Genomic DNA, 22158 nt, shown 5'->3' with positions numbered 1-22158 from the left:
GCATTAAATTGCCACCCCCCTTTCAGAAGTCTGCTCGTTTCTCATCAGAGAGAAGAATCACAGGCACTTAAGCCAACCACATAAACATTATCTGAGCTGGAGGAAAAAGAATTAGCTGCACTACCATCATGCCAAATGTAGTAATGTCTGCGAGTGTGTGTATCTTTCTCTGTTCCAGGATGAAAAGTCCAAGAGATAATGTGATTAGAGATTCCCATATACTGTAAACAGGCTGCCACAGCTGCTGGCACACAGCACTCCTGGTTTGATACAATTGTCTGGGAAAATCATGCTTCTGAATCACTCACAACAATTTTAAACATTGACATGAAGGTCTTCTTACCGAGCAGATCCAATCCTTCCAACCTGATTGCTGCCTGATGCCAGAGGTTTAAGCAGAGTAAAACTCAGATCTTCTGAGTGCTCAGAAGGTGATGTTTCAGCAGCTCCCGAACCGTCCCCTTGATGGGCAGATTTCTTCTGTTAATGTTGGAGCAGGTTATAAAACCAATTACACAGTTCAAAGGAAAATAGCTGCATCGATGCCTAATCAGCAGCTGATGATTATTGCTACAAGCATGCCAGAATTTTTGATTTCCAGGACCTCTTCAGAAACTTTTCTTTAGTTTCTATCCATTGCAGGATGGAAACAAAGCAGAAGTCAATAAAAAATGCAGTTTGATATGAAACCACAGGGTGTAAACAGCGTTGCTAGAGAACCCACAGCACAGCACCACCACTACCAGTGCCTGCATGGCTGGTTTGTGTCCCGATATCAGGCTGGATATTAGGAAAAATTTTTTCACTGAAAGGGTTATCAGGCATTGGAATGGGCTGCCCAGGGAGGTGGTTGAGGCCCCATCCCTGGAGGTGTTCAAAAGACGGGTTGATGTAGTGCTGGGAGGTCTGGTTTAGTGATGATGCTCCTTGTTTGTTGTGTGGGTGTCTGTTTTTGTCAGTGAGGTTGATGGTTGGACAAGATGATCTTTAAGGTCCCTTCCAACCTAGAAGACTCTGTGATTGGGTTCAATGCTCCAGCCTCCATCACCAAGGCTAGAAGATTCTGTGATTCTGTGAACCCAAGTTGGGTTCAATGCTCCAGCCTCCATCACGGAGAGATCTGACACATTCACAATCTCACCATAACCCTACGAGGGTTTTATATCAATGGGAACTGGATGTCTAAATACTCTAACAAAACCTGTCTAAGATTCCAGACCACACAAGGAACCTTTGGCAGGTTAGTGGAATGCCCCTCCGCTCTTATTCTTGTTGCTCTGGCAATAGGACAACCTTGAATCTGTCAGTTTGCAACACTAGAGCATAAAAGTTGAAAACATTTTTAACATACTAGTCCATAAGGCACCAACCTTCCCAATTCTTTCATTTGTACAATGAAATTTCCATGTGCCCGAGAACATTCAGACTCATATCAATAGCCTGGAGATCTGTGGGAGAGGAAGTGGTTTATGGTGGGAGATGAGAATATCTTATTAGGGTTCTCATTGCAATAGCCTGGAGATCTGTGGGAGAGGAAGTTTTTGAAGTGGTTTATGGTGAGAGATGAGAATAACTTATTAGGGGTCTCATTGCTCATAGAATGGTTTGAGTTGGAAGGGACCTTAAAGATCATCGAGTTCCAACCTCCCTGCCACGCGCAGGGACACCTCCCACCAGACCAGGTTGCTCCAAGCCCCATCCAGCCTGGCCTTGAACACTTCCAGGGATGGGGCAGCCACAGCTTCTCTGGGCAACCTGAGCCAGTGTCTCACCACCCTCACAGCAAAGAATTTCTTCCTGAGATCTAATCTAAAACTCCCCTCTTTCAGTTTAAAACCATTATCCCTCGTCCTACACCTCTATTTCAGTTTAAAACCATTATCCCTTGTCCTACCCCTCTACTCCCTGATCAAGAGTCCCTCCCCATCACTCCTGTAAGCCTTCAGGGACTGGGAGATGAAGAGTCCCTCCACATCTCTCCTGTAGGCCTTCAGGGACTGGGAGAGACTCTAATGTCTCCCCAGAGCCTTCTCTTCTCCAGGCTGAACAACCCCAACTCTCTCAGCCTGTCCTCACAGCAGAGGTGCTCCAGCCCTCTGATCACCTCCATTGCCTTCCGCTGGACCCTTTCTAACAGGTCCATGCTGAGGACTCTAGACCTAGACACAGAGCTCCAGGTGGGTTCTCACCAGAGCAGAGGGGCAGAATCCCCTCCCTCACCCTGCTGGCCACACTTCTTTTGATGCAGCCCAGGATGCAGTTGGCTTTCTGGGCTGCCAGTGCACATTGTCAGCTCATGCTGAGCTTCTCATCCACCAACACCCCTACAAGGGGACGTAGCTGGGTGCCAGGGCAGCCTCCTGATGTTGGCTTCACCTGTGTTTCTTTGCTTGCTTCCTTCAGCAGCCAAGGATGCTGAACACTGAGAAGTCCCTACTGAGGCCCAACCTGTCAGTCCCGTGGCACAGTCTCAGCACAAAGTCACATGTGGATGTGACTGGTATTTCTATGTTTTCTGTTGCTTAAATAGCATGAAGAAAAATTACATACAAACAGGAAGGAAACTTAAGAGTTACAACGAATTCCTGCTTTACTATTCCACCAGGAGAGACTGTCAGTAGGGCAGGTATTGGTGTCTCAAGAGAGCAACCATCTCAAACAAGAAAAGAGAAGGAAGTGGAAGAACAGGAACAGATCTAAAACCATTATAAAGTGGGCTCCTCCAGCTCATTTCTTCTGGCTGCCTACCTGAAATGAGAGTTGCCCGATCTCCTCTTCCAGCTCTTTAACCTTCGCCTCTCGTTCAGCCACCATCTGCCTGAGCTGCTCTATAAGGCAGTTTTGTTTCTGAGCCTCACTGTTCAAATGCTGCCCCAGTAGCTGCTGGGTCTCCTTATTCTTCTCGTCCTGCTGGCTCAGGTGCTTCAAGATCTCCTGCATTTGCTTCTGTTGGCTCTGAGAAAACAGAAACGACGAGTGAGGTCTTCACTTTTGTACACAGTGATCACTTGGAGGGCGTTTTACACCCTCCAAGACAACCACCCATTCAAGAATGTCAGGGCAAGCCACTGTTCTGCCAAGCCCTGGTGTAAGCTCACTGATGTCACTAGTGCTGCTCCAAGAATTTGGTCCCTTCTGTTTTAAGCATGAGATCACTTTGTCTTGTTCTCCTTGAAAAGACAGCTCAGCACATCTACTTGCAGCACCCAGAGAGATGTGGCTGGGTAAGGACAATCTGTCCCCACTGGCCCTTGCTGTCATATCAAGATTTCAGTGACTGGATGGTGCAAGTAGAAAAGACCTGAGCAGCTGAGAGTTTCCATTTGCTGGCAGCTTTGCCCCTGAGTGTAGCAGAAAAGAGAGCAAAAAAGGCTGGCTTTTGTCAAAGGCAGCGACTTTTTTGTAAATTGGATAAAAGTAAAGATTACCATTTGCTTTTGTGGGAAATTAGAACATTAAAAGATGAGGGTGGTATGAGACACCAGCTATGAGGCCGGGTTGTTTTGCCAGTGGCTTTTGGAGCTTTTCTCACACTGACACATTTAATAGTTGCTGGACAGTTTGTTCTGTCAGGCCAACAAACTGCAAGTAAAGTGCTTCTTTGGCGTAAGGGATAAAACAAGTTAACCATTCCCATTCAAGCAAACTCACATCCTTCTGTAATAATTTGAGTGAGAATGCTAAAAGTTAGCAAGAGTGACAACTGTTCTTTGACTCCTCTGTAATCTCCCTCATCTGCTGGTCAGTGCCCATACTCCCCACAGCTGCCTGGCTTAGTCACAAGCACGTCTTGGCTAAAAACCACATACAGAAGCAAGGAAATGTGATTTGAAACTTGTGAGGAGCTGTATCAGGAAAAATCCCACTAGGAAGTGGCATATTTTCTAATTTTTTTTCCATTATTTTAACTGGGCAAGACTGTTTAGAACCATGGCAGGACAAAAGGATCCTGCAAGACCATGACAGCAGCCATTTATTTCAGGATAACTGCATCCTGAGTCTCCATTAATACCTCGCAGGGGCAACTCCTCTCAGCTCCAGCTACTGCAAATAAATGTCTACAGGGTTTAATACTCATGGTTCAGCTTGAGTGTTTTGGGCTGTGTAACACAACAAATTAAAGCACATGATTGCAGGCATTCTAAGGAAAAAAAAAAATCTCCCCATGGAGCTGAGAACAGAGAATACACAGGTCAGGAATTAAGGCCTTCCTCTACCTACTAGACAGTCCCATTTCAGTCCTTCTGCAAAATATTTCTTGCGACACTTGCCGCTTAGAGCCACTTGCCTGCAACTGTGTCTGGTGCTGTCTCACAGCCTTTACATGATCTGATCAAAAATGAAGGGTTTTATCCCACTAGCAAACCTCTGGCTGTCACAGTCTGATTCATCAGCCCCCCTCCGTATACCCTGAGGTTGTCTGTGTCACCGTGTCATTAAATGACATCATGTTTCATGGCTTATTGAAAGAGAGCTGATCTGCAGGGGCTGGGACCAGCAGTAAGAGTCAGGCTGTACCAGTAAGGCATCTATGAGCTCATCATCATGTTTTCCTTTCTCCAGCAAGGTGATGATCTGTCCCTTCAGGGTTTTCACTTCACCACACAGGACTTTGTTCCTGGCTTTTGACGCGTCGAGTTTTTTTTTCAGTTCCTCATGACTTTTTTGGAGAGCGTCGTGTTCCCCAGCGAGTTTCTGCAGCGACGCAAACACATTATAGGAAACGACAGTTATCACCTATCACCAAGCCCCGGGTGAGCTAAAGAAATCACACCTTGTCAGGTAGGAATCCAAAAAGTGGAACTGGCACACCACATCAGCCCTAAGGAAGTAGAAATTATAAAATGCTCCTACTCACTGCCTCCTTGCCAGGATCAATAAAAGGCAAGGAGTGGTCTAGGTTGATTCAGTGTGTGTGCCAGGGAGCAAATGGTAATTTTGGGTTAAAACCTAATTCTGTATTCATTTCTATTTATTCTATTCATTCTATTCTGCTATTTCATTTGTATCATTGTTCTCCACAGGGAAAACCCTCTTCCTTCCAGATACAGGATGGTGATGCCACACAATCTACTAGAAGCAGTCCTTGGCACACGCTGCCCCCTGAGCCATGGCTTCATCTCGATGAAACTGGCCAGGGAGCACAAAATCATAGAATTGTTTAGGTTGGAAGGAACTTTTCAGATCATTGAGTCCAACCATCAACATAACTCTGACAAAAACCATCACCAAACCATGTCTCTAAGCACCATGTCTACATGTCTTTTCAACACCTCCAGGGATGGTGACTCAATCACTTCCCTGGGCATCACATTCCAAGGCTTAATAACCCTTTCAGTGTCAAAATTTTTTCTAATATCCAATAATCAAGCTCTGGGATGGTGCCAGGTGGCCTTTACAGAAGCAAATATAGGAAAGGAGCAGAGGGAGATTTGCTTTGCTAACCTCAATATTTAGAGCTGACCTTCACCCTCCACGTCTCTTGCAGACCCAGGCCTACGTGTCCTTTCCACCTCTCAGTTTCACTAGCTATAGTCTCTCTCAACCTCTAAACATCAGATGCCTGTTCATTTTTGCACCAACATTTTTGGACTGGCTACACAAGAGTGCAATATAGACAACAAGCCTGGAAGCTTTTTGTTCAGTCTATGAAGTGCGGCAGGACTTCCTCTAGCAGCTTGGGTGGGCTTCTGAAATGGTCTACTCGTAGGGTGTAACGTACACCCTGAAGGTAAGGCAAGTTATTCCACACTATATTCCCAAACAGGACTCTCTCAGCTCGCAGGTTTTTACCTCCAAGGTGTCTTTCTTTTCTTTCTCCAGGCTGCGAACCTTCAGCAAGTTCTTCTCTTGGGCTGACAACTTCCTTGGATCAGTAAGTGCAAGCAATTCCTCATCGATCTCACTCAGTGATGTTCTGGCCTTCTTTTGAACCAACTGATTCTCCAGCTCTCGAACCTAGGGGACAATAAAGACAACTCATCCAGAGCTTTCACGAGGAGTACAGTAGTCCAGCATCAAAGGGGACATAACCAAAGTGAGCTCAGAGTGCAGCATTGCATTACTTCTTGACATTATCATGGTTAACTAACACAGAGCAGTGTCTGTTCTTTCAAATTTCAATTTGTTAGCTGCTTACAAATAGGCAGATGTCAAGGGCGGAGGGATGTTCAGGGAGGAGATATGACATCAGACCTACAGGAGACTCAGGACACATGGGAGATCTGTGCCTTATTGGAACCACATGTGGAGGCCAGGCAGAAACTCCAAAGCACCTTGAATGCCACTAAACACACATGTGGGCAACAGAAGAATACCTTAGATTTCCTCTAAAAGGGCAGATACCCACTCATCCATAAATATTTAAGCATCTTGGCCTTTAGCAGAATCACCATCATCTACTATAGGGACAGGCTGAGAGAGTTGGGGTTGTTCAAGCTGGAGAAGAGAAGGCTCCAGACCTTATATCCCCTTCCAGTCCCTAAAAGGGGCTACAGGAGAGATGGGGAGGGACCCTGGATCAGGGAGTGCAGGGATAAGACAAAGGGTAGTGGTTTCAAACTGAAAGAGGGGAGGTTTAGATTAGATATTATGAAGAAATTCTTTACTCTGAGGATGGCGAGACCCTGGCCCAGGTTGCCCAGAGAAGCTGTGGCTGCCCCATCCCTGGAGGGGTTCAAGGCCAGCTTGGATGGAGCTTTGAGCAACCTGGTCTGGTGGGAGGTGTCCCTGCCCATGGCATGGGCATTGGAACTAGGTGATCTTTAAGGTCCCTTCCAACCTTTACCATTCTATTATGAGTACAGAAGGAGCCTGAGGAGACCAGCTCAGAAAAATATTTATAGATTACAGTAGAGCACGGTACATACAGTCTTCAGATGAATCCCAGCCAGGGGGTCTACTGGAAGAAAAATGTAATTTGCTCAAGAGAAAGTAGAGGTTAACAATTTCAATTTCAGTCAGAGTGCAAAAATCACAGTTTGTTGGCATATAATTAAGCTGTAGAAAAATAGGAAAAATATGTATCATAACACCTGATAGAAGTTTTTATCTAAGACGCAGGCAAAACTGCCTCCCTGTTCCGAGCTGATATTTCAGCTAGACTGTGCCCTTCAAAAGATTCAAGAGTTAAAGATTTTACTGAAGTTCCTGGGGGAACAACTTGAAAAAAAAATCTTATCTGGCCTCAATTCTTCCCATCTGACTTTAGGCACTGAACAAAAGCGTTTAAGGGAGAGCACAGACAGTGACAGGGCTCCTTCTGTACTCAGTGGAGAGAGGCACCTTCAAAACATCCTGGGATTTTAACTAGGCTGGGTTAAAACCTAGCTCTCCAAGGTCACTGAACTCTCTCCTTCCACGCAGATGTGAAAGATTCCTAGCTTAAATACTGAAATGTGAGGGTTTGCAATAGACTAATTACTAATAGACTAATATAGTTTGCAGAACTCTGAAAGACCCCGCATACATCAGCACGTATTTAAAATTCAGCACCCCGCCACCATACATGTTTGTGAGCACACACACACACACACACAAACACACATACATTGCCCAGAGAAGTTGTGGCTGCCCCATCCCTGGAGGGGTTCAAGGGCAGGTTGGATGGGGCTTGGAGCAACCTGGTCTGGTGGGAGGTGTCCCTGCCCAGGGCAGGGGGGTTGGAACTTGATGATCTTTGAGGTCCCTTCCATCTCTAACCATTCTGTGATTCTATAACAAAAACTATTACAAAAGTTACCATTAAGTGTTTTATTTTAACAGTTGCTTTCCCCAACACTTTAAACACACTCAAAGAAAAAGACTGCCCATGTAGTTCCAGTAAGCATTTTTTGTACTGGGACACACCTTATAAGCAGGTATGGATGTTAATTATCTAATGAAGAACTAACAGCATCTTTACCTTAAACTGACGTAATGTCTATACTTAGAAAGAGGGTCTGGTGGGAGGTGTCCCTGCCCAGGGCAGGGGGGTTGGAACTTGATGATCTTTGAGGTCCCTTCCATCTCTAACCATTCTGTGATTCTATAACAAAAACTATTACAAAAGTTACCATTAAGTGTTTTATTTTAACAGTTGCTTTCCCCAACACTTTAAACACACTCAAAGAAAAAGACTGCCCATGTAGTTCCAGTAAGCATTTTTTGTACTGGGACACACCTTATAAGCAGGTATGGATGTTAATTATCTAATGAAGAACTAACAGTATCTTTACCTTAAACTGAGGTAATGTCTATACTTAGAAAGAGCAACCCAGCACCCAGCTCTCATGGCACTGTGCAGGGTCTGAACTCACCTTGCTCTGGAGAACAAGAATTTGCTGGGCTCGTCCACGCCAGCTGCCAGAATTGGTCAAGAGACTTTGAATATTTACATCTTCACCAACTTCATTTGCTAAAAGCTAAGAAAAAGGGATTAACGTTAAGAATAAGGCTGGGCTGAAATACACCTGTGTTGGGGACAGGGCAGGAAAAGCTGCTCTGTCTCTAGGAGTAAACACAAAACACTGTACGTACAGTGGCCTTTATCACTTGTATGTGATACCCACTGATATCTAGTATCTTGTGTGATGTTAAGCTCTTTCAGATCATTATCACAATACAGAGTGTTGGTGCTTAGGAGGGGATTTGGCTAACGTGAATAATTTCACTCTGTGAGGTGTGTCATTCAGTATTTTGATGTTTGAGTAATATTCTTTGCTTTTTTAAAACGTGAATCTGAGTTTTGCTGCCTGTCTTTGGAAAGCGTCAAGTCTAGCTGTATAGCTGGGTGGCAAACTGTGCTACTTCTGTAAAAAAGAGGATTTCAAATTCATCACCGAGGTTTACTAAGCATTACCAACAGTTTTCAATATATGCAATTATTTTTGATATGATGAATACTTAACCAGAGCTAAATAGGAAAGAGCAGACATATTGTCTTAATACACACCCTGGCAATCAGGAATTGAGCCAATCTCTCTTGCACAGTTCCAACACAGCCACATTAACGAGAGCTAAAGTTAGTATGAAGAGCATTTAAATTATTTATAAAAAGGTCAGCAGAGTTCTATTTTTAGGCCCATATTCTCTACTCGGATCTGCATTGCAGGTCTCTTACGCAAAGTAATGAAACTAAAGGAAACAGAGCACACAGTAACGCATTAAAATCCATCATGAATCAAAGAGGAAAAGGTTACTCTGGATGTCACTCCAACAAACTGTTTAAATATGTGCTTTAGATCAAGCGTGGTCTTTAATCCCATCAACTTCCATGGGACCGAAGCCTACATTAAAAGTAAATACATAATTAAATGTTTTGGAAAGGAGGAACGGGCCAGAACGTCTGCTTCAAGTCGATCACAAACCTATTTTGCTGAGCTGGGACTTTCAAACCTTAAAGAATCCGTGCCCATTGTAGCAATAGAAATAGTGGATACAGTCACCCAGCTGTGCTGGCAGAGAAAGAAATCTGTGTCTCGGTGTGTGTATCCTTCCAACACAACCTCTACACCCCTGTCTCTTCTTACCTCCTCACAGTTCACTGGAATTCTTCAGGGAGGCTAATCAAAGCTCAAAAGAAAAGAAGCCTCCCCCTGATTTCACAAGAACACACCTCTTGCACAGGATCCCAGCCACAGACTGTGTCCTGCAACAGTACCTTTTGGGTCATCTTCAGCTCCTGCTTTGCAGACTGGAGTTGGTTACGATACTCCATCACTTTAAAGTTGGCTGCGGTTAATTTTTCTTGCAATGCTTTCACCTCTGGACTTTCAGCCTTTGAAGAGAAGAACATACTTGCTAAGTACAGAATCCTTAGGGAAAAGTGATTAAGATCCACAGATCCATCAGAATCACAGAATCTTTTTTTCCCAGACCCATTCAAATGCCTTCCCTAATTTTTAGGATCATACAGAAGGTACAAACAGAGCAATTTGGTCACAGAACTACTGACAGGGATACATCCTTGTCCTAAGGAACGAAATACACAACAGGAGAGAACTAAGTATCAGGTTTTGATTTTCTCTCTCTGACTGTAATTCCTACCAAGTTTCCTTCGATCATCTTCAGAGCTGATTGCTTGATTCCTGCATCACCACCACCAAGAGAATGGATTTTTTCCACAGCTGCCTGTAGCTGGAAAAAAAATGCATTGTTAGATGCATAGAGTAAATAACAGAGAGCATACCTTCATGAAAGATTAATTAGAAAAAAATAGAACAGTAATTCTGGTGAACCTGAATATTTATTTACTCTAGAAAAAAACCCCAACTTCATTTCCCCTTCTTTTTTAAAGGCAATCAGTAGAAAAGCACACAATTTTTCCTGAAATGCTTTCCAAAGAATGTGTTATTTTACTGTGGAAAACCTTCAGTGAAAATCTCTCTGACTTGCTGAGATGGCATCAGTTATCTTCTTGAGACTTCTGTGAGATGTTATCACCATAGGTTCATAAAATAAGTGTTTATATGTATAAATGCAAATACAGTACAGTACAGATCAGGATGCTGTCTCTGGATTTCAGATGCCAGATTACCCACACTTCAGGAAAATCACAGGATATTTTATTAAAAGCACATAGTTCTATTTACCAGATTAATTTCAAAAGAGATATGACTATTTATTAAGGATGCTAAGACTCATTTTCCTTAGCTGGGGTAGCTCTAAGGTAGCATTTCTCAACCTGTGAAGAAAATGTCTTGTATTGCCTCTTACAGTTTGGGAAGGCTGGCACAGAGCCCCTCCTCTGAATCCTGTCCTATGTTGAGGTTGCAAAGATTTCTTCCTGACTGGAGTGCAGTGAATTTGGAGCTGGAAAGGCTGGCAAGTGCTGCTTTAAAGGGCTGAGACTTAATTCTTTGAGGTGGGCAGAAAATCTTGATTATTTGCCCAAATAAAAGAAGGCTCTAAGGAATCTTCTTCACTAAAGAGCTATCTGGAGTAATAAAGCATGGCACTCAGGCCCATCTCTAATGTTACCCCTTCTTTGCAAGTAAATCAATGGTTAGGTCACTCCTTCTACCCAGTTCATACACTCTCTTAGTCAGTGGACTGCAAATGAGAAATTTCAGCCAGCGTGGGCAGCTCCGAGGTCAAATTCTGCAGAAATTTTCTGCAAACATCATTTGCAGTCTTTGTTTACATGCACCACCCTTGGCTAAGTGATTGCTCAACGGCCACACCCTCCATTTCGTTTGTGGGAGCATAGTCATGTTAAAACATTTATGATTTATATATTTTTCAGCTTTCATACAAGCAATACAAGAGTTAACGATTATGTAAAGTAACAGTGTTTTCCAGTGGTGATAGTACATACTGTGAAGCATTTTAGTACCACAACCACAATTCATTTAGCAGGGTTTAAACCGTCTACAAGTAGATGCACAGGGTGAGAGTCAACTCACTAATTAAGACTTTCCCTGTTTTCAGTCCTGTCACATCTAACTGTCCCACGGGGATGTCTGAGTGGTCAAGTGGCACCTCAGATTCTACTTTCCTGCTTATGCGTGGGCAACTGAATTGCATTTTAGTTGCCTTGGTTCTTTCTACAATCAATGGCAAACGATGAGGAGGTCTTGACAGTGATCCAGCTTAAGAGTTGCTAAAGAGATGTGAATCACTGCAGGTGTCTCTGAGAATTCTCCTCTTTCATCACTCAACATTTTTCATAGATACACTGTCAAACACGGCTGTAATTTTACCCATCTTTTACATCTTCCTGTAATTCTACTGAACAAATACAATCCACAAACTCAGCCAGTGACTGTTAGTTTAGAGAAGAGCCATCCCAAAGGAGGTTTTGAGAAAATACAGACCATTGACCAGGGGATCCAGCTTAAGAGTTGCTAAAGAGATGTGAATCACTGCAGGTGTCTCTGAGAATTCTCCTCTTTCATCACTCAACATTTTTCATAGATACACTGTCAAACACGGCTGTAATTTTACCCATCTTTTACATCTTCCTGTAATTCTACTGAACAAATACAATCCACAAACTCAGCCAGTGACTGTTAGTTTAGAGAAGAGCCATCCCAAAGGAGGTTTTGAGAAAATACAGACATGGTTCAGTGGGATTCACGTTGTGGTTCACCTTTACGTTGGATAAGACAGGTTGCTGCATTTGGTTTTGATTTTGATGGTGTCTGAGGACAGATTAGTTCACATCTAAAGTGTCCTTCTCTGCTTTGGCCAGCAATTATTGTTCTTTGAAAATTTCTGTTTGCTTTGAGTTTGATTCCCTTTCCCAAAATGTCTGTGGCCCTTTCTTTTGGGTCAACATCTGACAATATTTTAAGTTTCTGTTTGAACAATGGTCATTCCAATTCTGCCAAGATTATAACCAAGTTGATCTTTCTGGAAATTATTCATGGCTTGCTCCCCTACTTGTGTGATTTTGTAGGTCCCCAGCTACACCTGCTATTTCTTAGCCAGCCTGCCAATTGTTTGACAAGACTCCTTTGATCAGATTGCTCTGGATTTATGCAGGAGTTCTCAAACATTTAATCTACCATTTCTTATCTTTCATTTAATTGGAGTAAAATTCAGACACATGCATGATTTGTGATAATAAGTGATTGTGAAAGATAGATTAAAATGCATTTGTCAGATAGCATGATAAACGCTATTGATCCATTTAAATGATGTCTTCCAAGGAAGCAAAGCATTAAAAAAATACCCAAAATTTTACCAGTATTGTGTAAAGGAGTGCAGTAGTATCCAATGAACAAAGTAAACATTGACATCAGGGCATCTCATTTTCATTTCAGCAGACACCTGAGTAAAATTATTCCTGTGAAAGGTTAGCACATATAAAAAAGTCATACTAAACCTCAAAAATAAATCTGACTTGAGTGAAGATTTGCTGTCTGAAGTCATGTAGTTTGTTACTGTCTCAGTTCTGAAAGTACTTACGGCAGAAAAGAGCTGTTATTATGTGGCTGAATAAAGCCCAGAAGAATGGAGTATTAATTCATGACTGGTATTAATGAGGTGGGAACGCAAGACATAATGGTATGAAATTTTCTCCTCCTCACACACACACACAAAAATAATCAGAAAAAGATCATTGCCATACTGCTAGAAAGACCTCTGTGCTTCAAATACAAGTGAACATTGCTAATTGGTATTTCATAAATAATTTTCTCATTATAACTTACAGATACCCTTTCCTGGCTCCTCCTTTCTGCAAAGGTGGAAACAGCTGAGGGCACACATCCCTCTCCCCCAGCATGGACAGAAATTACAAAAACTCAAAGCAAGCATAGATGCAAGAGCAAATTCAAAATGGGAACATGAATTAAACCCAGTTTCTACAGGTCCTCTATCCCAGAAACTGGATTTCTATGTTTCAGCACGCAAAAAAAGAACAAGAAAAAAAAATGCCTCACTTCTTTCTCCAGCTCTTTGACTCTGTTATTCAGTTGCTTCACTTTGGCTTTTTCACTCTCAGTCTCGGCAGTTATTTCACGATTCTTTTTGGCCAATTCAACTATTTTAGTAGCTGCAACATCTCCAGCTAAACCAGACGCCCCTGAAAAGTATACAAAAAAAGCAAAGGACATATCTTACAGGCAAGATTCAGAATAGACGAGGCTTTTGTTCTCTGTCCAGTGCACAATGTACTTTTATTGTCTAATCCATTTCTCTCAGAGCTGTGCCAGGCACTTAAATGAACAAGTGAAGGAAAAGAGGTGTCAGTGATTCCAGCTGGATTGCTTGGTCCTTTGAGTCAGCATCACGTTGTGGCCAGCAAAGCCACATTTTGCACTTTAGCAACAGCCACGTGTCAGAAGGCCACAACAGTGGTCACAGCAACATCACGACATAGAAAGGGTGAAGGTGTTTTCTGCTCACCACTGCAAGGGACAGTTATGAACAGGTTTTTGAGGCGTATTACAGAAAAAACCAACACTCTAGTTTGCACTGGTTGTTTACTACTGGAGGAGTTGCTGAAACAGAGGTGTGAACTTTTCTAGACATCTGTCCTAAAAGGTCAGGGACACTATTACAGTCGGGTCCTGGATAACGTCCAAGAAATCTCATTGTGCCTATTTATATGTCCCTTGAGATTATACATGGGGCCTTACTGTATTACTCTCTTCATTGCTCTTTTAAAGAGATACTTCATTCACTTCCTCATTAGAGAGGGTTTGATTAGTGTCACAAATACAGCAATAGCCAGGACTGGCTTGTGTGGCACTTGGCTTTCCTCACATAGGTGAGGAAAAGTTCCTGCACAAGTGCAAAATCAATATGATTACATGCAACATCCACAGAAACCTCTAGCTCAGCAGTGAACACCAGCCTGCAATAACAAATCCTTGGTGGATACATGAAGATTGATCTTGGCTGTTGTCATTCTTTTTAACTCTTTCATCCTCCTTCAGTGCTCTGAAGTAATGACTTTTCTACTGACACCTGCAAAGATTATATTCACGAACCAGGGTGAGATGCAAGGATGACAGATCGCTCTTAAATGAATTATGAGTCCCATAAAACCCCTAGAGATATTAAAGGGGCTATGTGGAATCTAGGTGAGAACAGAATATGATCTCATGTCACTATTTTAAAAAAAACTGCAGAGAAAATAATAAATTCAGTATTTTAAAAAGCTGTTCTTACTTCTTCTATATCTGTGTTTCCCCTCTCACCTTGAAGCTATTTTTTCCTTAGTTTTCATAATAAATAATGGTTGCTAAGGATCACAGTAAATACTAAACTAACCAAAAGCCAGGCTGGTGCTTCCATGTAATGGTCTATCAAATGCACAGCACACATTTAATCAAAGCTTTTAGTTCCCATGCAACGTGGGTGAGGTCTGTTACCACAATGTAGATGGGGAAGACAGGGGCATGTGTGTCAAAGAACCTGCAACGGCACATCTGCCTCCTGGTCCTGACTGTAGATGGGGAAGACAGGGGCATGTGTGTCAGCCAAAGAACCTGCAACAGCACATCTGCCTCCTGGTCCTGACCCAGTAATAGCTTATAATTTCTCCTACATAGAAGCTACAGATAGTTTTTAAGACTGAAGGTGTAATTTAAGTGTTACTTAGTTCTGCTTACTGCTGTTTTCCCCTCTTCTCTACTCGCCTGGTCCCACAGCTGTCCTGAACAACAGTGGCACCCAGTGGAGAAGGTGCAACCGACACAATTTTCAATTTTTTAAGTAACACCCAAGCCACTCTAGGAGTGGACTCAGCATTCAGTCAGCACCCTGCGTGTACTTTATTCAGGCATTCAAACAAAAGGAAACTAAATAAGGAATTTAACACAGAAAGCTGCAGCACTGCTCTTTGAAACGAACAGAAAGTTTTCTAAAATATGATTCCTATGAGTCAACATTTTTTGTGCCAACAACAGCAAGTTTGCAGAAGATCTGTGAGGAAATGGAGATCACTGTGTACCCCCAAAGAGCACTATACTTACATTAAGGGACATATAATTATCAATAACAATATTTTGCACCTTAAGTCTGACCCGTCTGACTACAAGAAGTCATTTGGTCCTTGCAATAGCTCTCTAAAATGGGGAGTAGTGCTGTTCATATTTTGCAGCTCAGGAAACTGAAGGAGAGGGTAAGGCACATCTTTTAGCCACACACACAGTCATTCCATGTGTAAGTGCTGTCATTTCAAACCACTGCAAGGAACTTCCCTCTGCAAATAAAGCAATGAGACTCCTTACACAGGAGAGACATCGACGTTTAGAAAACTCTGCAAATGCAAAGCAGTGTCAGCTGAGGCCCTTGCAAGTTTAGGAAACAACTCCAGGTGTTGACTAAATCTATACCCAATTGTATAAGTATTTTCAAAGTTCAGAGCCAAGTGGTTCCAGTGCTATTGCAAATTACTGCAGGTTCAACAGAAAACAAGTCTCTCAGCTGAGAGCTGAATTTTGATTCTTCCCAGCAGAAGCTTATTACAGGAGTGGAAATGGAGGCAACAAAAATACGAGCAAAACACTCCCTTTTAGCACAAAGCAAGTAAAGAGATATCACATGAATATTTATTTCACTGCCAGGAGCTGACGATGAATCTGTTATGCTACCTCTATTTTCATCAGCATCAAGCAAACACTGGAATTAACATCTTGGGAACACAAAGTTACTGTATTTACCTGATACAGCCAATCTGTCTTCCTGTATTTTTTTCTGGAGTTGCTTTATTTCAAAATCTTTCTCCGTCACCAGTTTGTAGAGTCTGCAGTTCTCATCTCGGACCTCTCGAAGCTGATCCTGGAGCTGCTCGTTCTCAATCTCAAGCAACCTGTGGAAAAAAATAAGCCATAATGGCAAATGTCACTGTAGAACACGGCAAATGTCACTGTAACATGCTTCAAATAGATGCTTCCAGAAATAAAAAATGAAATGACTGTATGCTAGATGAGCTGAGCTTAGTGAGTGTACTGAATTAAGTAGAATATCTTAAGTCTCAGATCAAAACACAAGCTGATGATCTGATCAACTCAGTTAAATTATTTTTTCTTCAAAAATTCTGCACTTCCCTGTGTTGTCTGGGGCAGACCATCACAGAGCAGGTATCTTTGCAGTGCTCTTGAGGTTACTGAATGGTCTCATCTCACTCAGCCCTACTTATCCTGTTCCTCAGGGGAAACCAGGCAAGCTCACCATTCAGCATCCGTGACATTCAGGCTTTATTTTCTATACTGACCCAAGCCAACAGAGCATAAACGACAAAAGCTGCTATTGAGGTTCCTTCTTTAAAATTGAACACTTCCTAGCAATTCACAAAAGACCAATTTCCTGTGTCCTCATCCGATTTTCTTGGAACCCCCACCAGGACGGACTGGCATCAGTTTGTATTGTTAATGTTGCTTTTTGGAATGTCATTTAGAAACAAAGCATATCAAAAAGCCTTCTGAATGGGAGGAAGTAGCCTTGCTTCTCCTATTCTTCAGTACATTTAGTAACATTTATGGGTTTCATCTCTCTAAGGCATCCAGAGAATTAATAACTTTAATCTCTTTGCTGTCCTTACACGATGGTTCCTCTGAGTGTAAAATCTAGAAGATAAGGCCTTCGGGGCTCAATTCAATCGTGGGCACTCAGGCACCTATTTGAGATGCCCCAGGGTTATCTGAGCCCTCTACGAAGCCACAACACAAGAGTTTCTGGGAGAATTCTGGGGCCCAGGCAGAGAATCCAGAACATCTCAGAAAGCACTTGCCACCCATGCATGGATACAGAACCAACCCCGAGAATTACTAACTTATTATCTACAGCATGACCCTGAAGAAAGCACTTGCCACCCATGCATGGATACACGAACCAACCCCAAGAATTACTAACTTTGCTCATTATGTTTACATTTTTGGTAACTTTTATCTGGAATAGTGTCCCACCCCTTTGTCCTATAGACTGATTGCTCCAGATTACAACAGAAGTAGGTAGTTTGGACAATCACAGAGATTTGGGTAACGCCCAGTTGTTACAGTACATACCTGTGGCTATAGAGATACCCACAGCCAGACAAGTCAGCGACCTCAATAGTCACCTAAATCCTTTCTGTTCAAAAGTTTTAGCAAGCTTTTTGCTCCAACTGGACTTTGGAGCTTTTAAATACATGCTCCATATGTGCGTGTCAGAATAAATGACCCCTTAGAGCACTGCCATAAACAACACAGTGAATTTATCACATGACTCAAAATGCATAATTAAGCAATGCACTTCTGCTTCAAAGCTGCAAATCAAAGGGAGATCAAAGGCAGCTGTTTACAAAGGAGAAGAAAGAAACCAGCAATCTGAGTAGAGAAAAGGCAAAACTAAGTTATTCCCACAGGTACCACTCATGGAAGTGAACAATAAAACTGTGCAGATTTAATTAGAGACTCATGGACAAAAAGATTTTTAACAGTTAGGGAATTAACATGAAAAAAAATGGTTCTAGGCTCTTAACACACCTGATCAGTGATTTCTTCCTCAGAGCTGGCTTCCAAATCTTGACAAAAAGCATTTACAGTAGGACAGACAGAAATGCTGTGAGCTGGAGTCACCCAAGAAACTTCCCCATCCCACCCCATCCTATCCCATCATGACTCTGCACGTTACCAAGGAGGTAGCATGTTCCACCCAAGTGGCTCAGCTACAGAAAGTCAGCCAAAAGAAACAGGCTGCAGAAAGGCAACCTTTTCACCCTAGTTCAAGGAAGCAGAGCCAGGGGAAGCTTGTGAGCAAGGCCTGTGACTGAAATTCAGGTAAGTGCCTTTCCTAACTCTTACAGATTCTCCATGTGATGGGGAGAATTGCTTAACCTTAAATTCACCAAACACAGGAGCGAGGAAAAAATTACACTAAAAAAAAAAAACCCAAACCAAACCAGAAATGTCAGCTAAACACTGGCCTAAGCAAAATTTGGGAGTAGGATGGGAGGAAGGAAAAGCTCAAAATTCCCAAGGCTCAGAGGAAGGGAGACTTCTGAGAGGAGAATGTTTTCCAGGCGCTGCTATAAACAACGCTGACGTGCTGAAATCTCTTGTCGCTGCAGACCATATGGAGTCCTGTTATTCTGGAACAAGTTTCCAACGTGTTGTCATGGGAATACTCCAAAGTACATCCTGGTGAATCCCTTCCAGCAGCAAATCCTGCCCAGATTTGATACACTCGTAACCACTCTTATGCTGAACACAGACGTACATAAGTGAAGGACGGTCCAGATAAATCTCCTACACCTGCCATGTCAAATGGGGACTTCTAACAGCCAGTGCCACTGCAAACGGAGGTAACTCATAGCTCTTGAATTACTCACACCTAAATTACTGATTCTTAAATGGCAAAGGACTGCTGGGACTCTCCTGTGCACCTCAGAGCATGCATGCTGCACCAGGATGAGCGATGGGAGCACCGAAGCTCCTCTCCTCCACAGGCAAATCCGCATCCGAACTGTGGGAATCAGTCTCCCTCTCCATTAAAAAAAAAATAGATTAAAAAATAATCACATCTCTATAGTAATCTTCTCTATACTATCAAAACTAAATGTTGAAGGGAAGAGGCCAGCTGGTAAAAGTCAGATCAGAAAAACACACTGGCAAATCAAACAGCTGTGGTGAGGGACCTATGTCTGAAGAAGAAGACAATTGTATGTTGCAACGGTGAGAGCATCAGTTTCTAGAAGGTCAGCTCTCTGTTTCCACACAGAACTCCCCTGAGGCATGAATGCCATATTCCCAGAAGCACCTGAAAGTTTCTGTGGTTCCCTCCTGGGTTCCTTGCAGCTACACAGAAGCTCTGCAGCAGCTTATGCACTTGGGTGTTTAAGGAAGCAATCTTCAGAAACAAGCAGAGCAGGGAGTTGCACATTTAGGGCCTAATAAACCTCGGTTAGTGGCTTGATAAACTTTGGTAGAGGTGCCCTTTTCCACTCCAGATTCTGGGAGGGGAAACTGTCTCAAAGGTATATGCCTAACTGTGGTTTTCCACCTGTGATCTGCTGGTTTTGGCAGAGCTTCCTCCTCCTTCCTGCTTCTGTATCACAGTGCATCACCCCATCTTGGTGCCAATAAAACAGTCTATGGGGCTCAAGCTTTAAATCAGATCACTGAAATGACTTGCAATAAAAGTACCCTCACCCCAGAAAGTGAATCAAATTTCCAGCAAGCAGCTGTATCAGCACAGCTGCAAGTGGGGAGCAGAAACAGGAATTATCTTCAGCTGGCTTCACCACTAACACAGAGCAAATCCCCAAATAGCCAACACTGTAGTAACTGCAGACATCTTTGGGATGTGTCCAACTTCAGACCTGTTCTAGTTTGTAAAAAAAATCAAATAAAAATTAATTGGGTCAGAAGGAAAGACTGACTATATCCTAGGAGGAAAATGAATGATCTGAGCTGGGGTTTCAAATCTCTGCTCCAGTAAATTGAGTCATGCATTCAGCTCCAAAAACAAGATCGAGGGAGAGCCACACCAGAATATCCAATGTCCTGGTAATCCCGATACTACCCCAAAGGGTGAGGTAAGACCCAAATCCCCATCCCCAGTAAGATTTTAAACCCTACCTTGAATAACCCTGTCAATTATCTTAACCAGGAAGCAACTCTAAGACCTCGCCCTTCTGCTCTTCATTTGTGAAATACTGAAAATAAAGACCCCAGCACAATGCCCTGAGCATGAGCATGTTAGGGACAGTGAGAGTGTCAGGATTATGAAAATCCAATATGTGAAGACAGAAAAGTGCTCTGTCAAGTATGAGTTTCATAGAATAAAGACCCCAGCACAATGCCCTGAGCATCAGCATGTTGGGGACAGTGAGAGTCTTCTCAGGATTATGAAAATCCAATATGCAAAGACAGAAAAGTGCTCTGTCAACTTCGAGTTTCATAAGATCATAGGCAAAATGCACTTCTGTGACTTCCTGAAGAAATGGTACTGCTGCACCTTTACCTTTTGCTGTCATCTTCATTTACAGGCTGTTCTCTTTCAAACAGGTTTAGATCATTTGGGATTCTGAAAGTCTCCTTTGCGTTGCTGTTATCACCCTTCTGACTGTTCTGCTTTTCCTTCTTCCTCTCCATTAAACTTTGCAGCCGCCTTTGCTGTTGCTCTTGGTAAGCCTTAAACTGGCTCTTAAAATCTTCACTCACTTTTATGTCTGACTCCATTGTTTACTAAAAACATAACAAGAGGAAAATAAAAAGTGACAGAGAGCAGAGATCAACATTGCTTTGAAAAAAACATCTTCTTCTAGCAGCTGCTTTGCAGTTTTTCATCACTGACCTCTGCACAGTATTCCTACCACCTCCTCCTCTCAGCCACCGCACTCCTCAGCCCCCACTGCCTTGCTTCAAGTGCCTTTTTGCCATAAATGGCTTTCAAACAGTCTTCAAAAAAACTTTCCGGGTGTTTTTCACTCTAGCATTCAAAAAGCAATGTTTTAAAATATTTTGAAACAGATCTGTTTAAATAAACATTTTTACAGAAGGGCAAGTTGGGGTCAAATCCAAGCGAGTGTGGTAACCACATTACACTGACTAAAAGGAACACAGGCTGTTTGCGACCCAGGTCCACCCTGTCTTCCTTCCCACGTTTCAAAGAAAGGTGCAGATCCCCCATTTTTGGGTTAACATGGGACTGACAAAGGAAGAAAGATCTCTGTTTATCCTCATGCTCTCTTTGGGCACTAGACACCAAGAGTGAGGCTTACATCTTTCCCCCAAATTTCTAACCATGAAGTGATAACGTTAAAGTGATAATACTGTTACCCATTTAAATGTCTCAAGCTTTACTTAGTGTGACTAAAGACCAGCAGTTTTGTGATATATTCCAGCCCCCTCTCCTTCTGTTTGACATTTGCTGTCAGCAAAAAATCTAGTGCACCTTTGGTCTAGGAAAAAAAAAAACAATCAGTAAAAAGTTCCAAAGGCACGCCCTCCACTGAGTAATTAACCCAGGCCCTTTCTCACACTAAGGAAGCAATCATCCTGATAAAGTGCAAAAATACGTGCTATGTCCCAGTATGTACTACATGGGCAGAGACACACTGCAAACAGCTTTACTCCCACACCTGCCCCATGTCACCGCGGGTGTGGACAAAGTGTTTTAAAAGCTGAAAAGGGCAAAGAGCAGAGTTCAGTCAGCCCCCAGGCCACCACAACACCCACGAGGCCCTGAGGGCAACCTTTAGCCTTCTGGCCTACCTGAATATCATAGAATCATAGAATTGCCCAGGCTGGAAGGGACCTCCAAAGGCCATCTAGTCCGACCTCCCCGCAGTCAGCAGGGACACCCCCAACTAGACCAGGTTGCCCAGGGCCTCGTCAAGCCTCACCTTGAATATCTCCAGGGAAGGGGCCTCAGCCACCTCCCTGGGCAACCTGTTCCAGTGCTCCCCACCCTCACAGTGGAGAACCCTCTCCTAATCTCCAGTCTAAATCTGTTCCCCTCCAGCTTGAAGCCATTGCCCCTCGTCCTGTCACTGCAGGCCTTTCTAAACAGGTTCTCCCCAGCCTTCCTGTAGGCTCCCTTCAGGTACTGGAAGGCTGCTATTAGGTCTCCCCGGAGCCTCCTCTTCTCCAGGCTGAACAACCCCAGCTCCCTCAGCCTGTCCTCGTAGCAGAGGTGCTCCATCCCCCTGATCATCCTTGTGGCCCTCCTCTGGACCCTCTCCATCAGGTCCATGTCCTTCTTATATTGAGGGCTCCAGACCTGCACACAATACTCCAG

General features: G+C 43.1%; 1 protein-coding gene across 1 annotated transcript in view; it reads right to left on the bottom strand.

Annotated features, from left to right (window-relative positions):
* The window catches only part of CCDC13 (coiled-coil domain containing 13), a 37622-nt gene that overhangs the window by 13893 nt on the left and 1571 nt on the right, over positions 1 to 22158 (bottom strand). Inside the window, 11 exon segments of the mRNA XM_014944839.1 lie at positions 344 to 480; positions 2749 to 2955; positions 4519 to 4695; positions 5794 to 5958; positions 8298 to 8402; positions 9641 to 9757; positions 10027 to 10116; positions 13368 to 13510; positions 16098 to 16246; positions 20380 to 20603; positions 20713 to 20847. Of these exon segments, the coding sequence (XP_014800325.1) occupies positions 344 to 480; positions 2749 to 2955; positions 4519 to 4695; positions 5794 to 5958; positions 8298 to 8402; positions 9641 to 9757; positions 10027 to 10116; positions 13368 to 13510; positions 16098 to 16246; positions 20380 to 20597 (1508 nt within the window). The 5' untranslated portion in view covers positions 20598 to 20603; positions 20713 to 20847.

The sequence above is a fragment of the Calidris pugnax genome, unplaced genomic scaffold (assembly GCF_001431845.1).
Source record: "Calidris pugnax isolate Ruff unplaced genomic scaffold, ASM143184v1 scaffold54, whole genome shotgun sequence".
NCBI lineage: Eukaryota > Metazoa > Chordata > Aves > Charadriiformes > Scolopacidae > Calidris > Calidris pugnax.
Note: the sequence above shows the minus strand (reverse complement) of the source record. Positions and strands in the feature narration are given on the sequence as shown.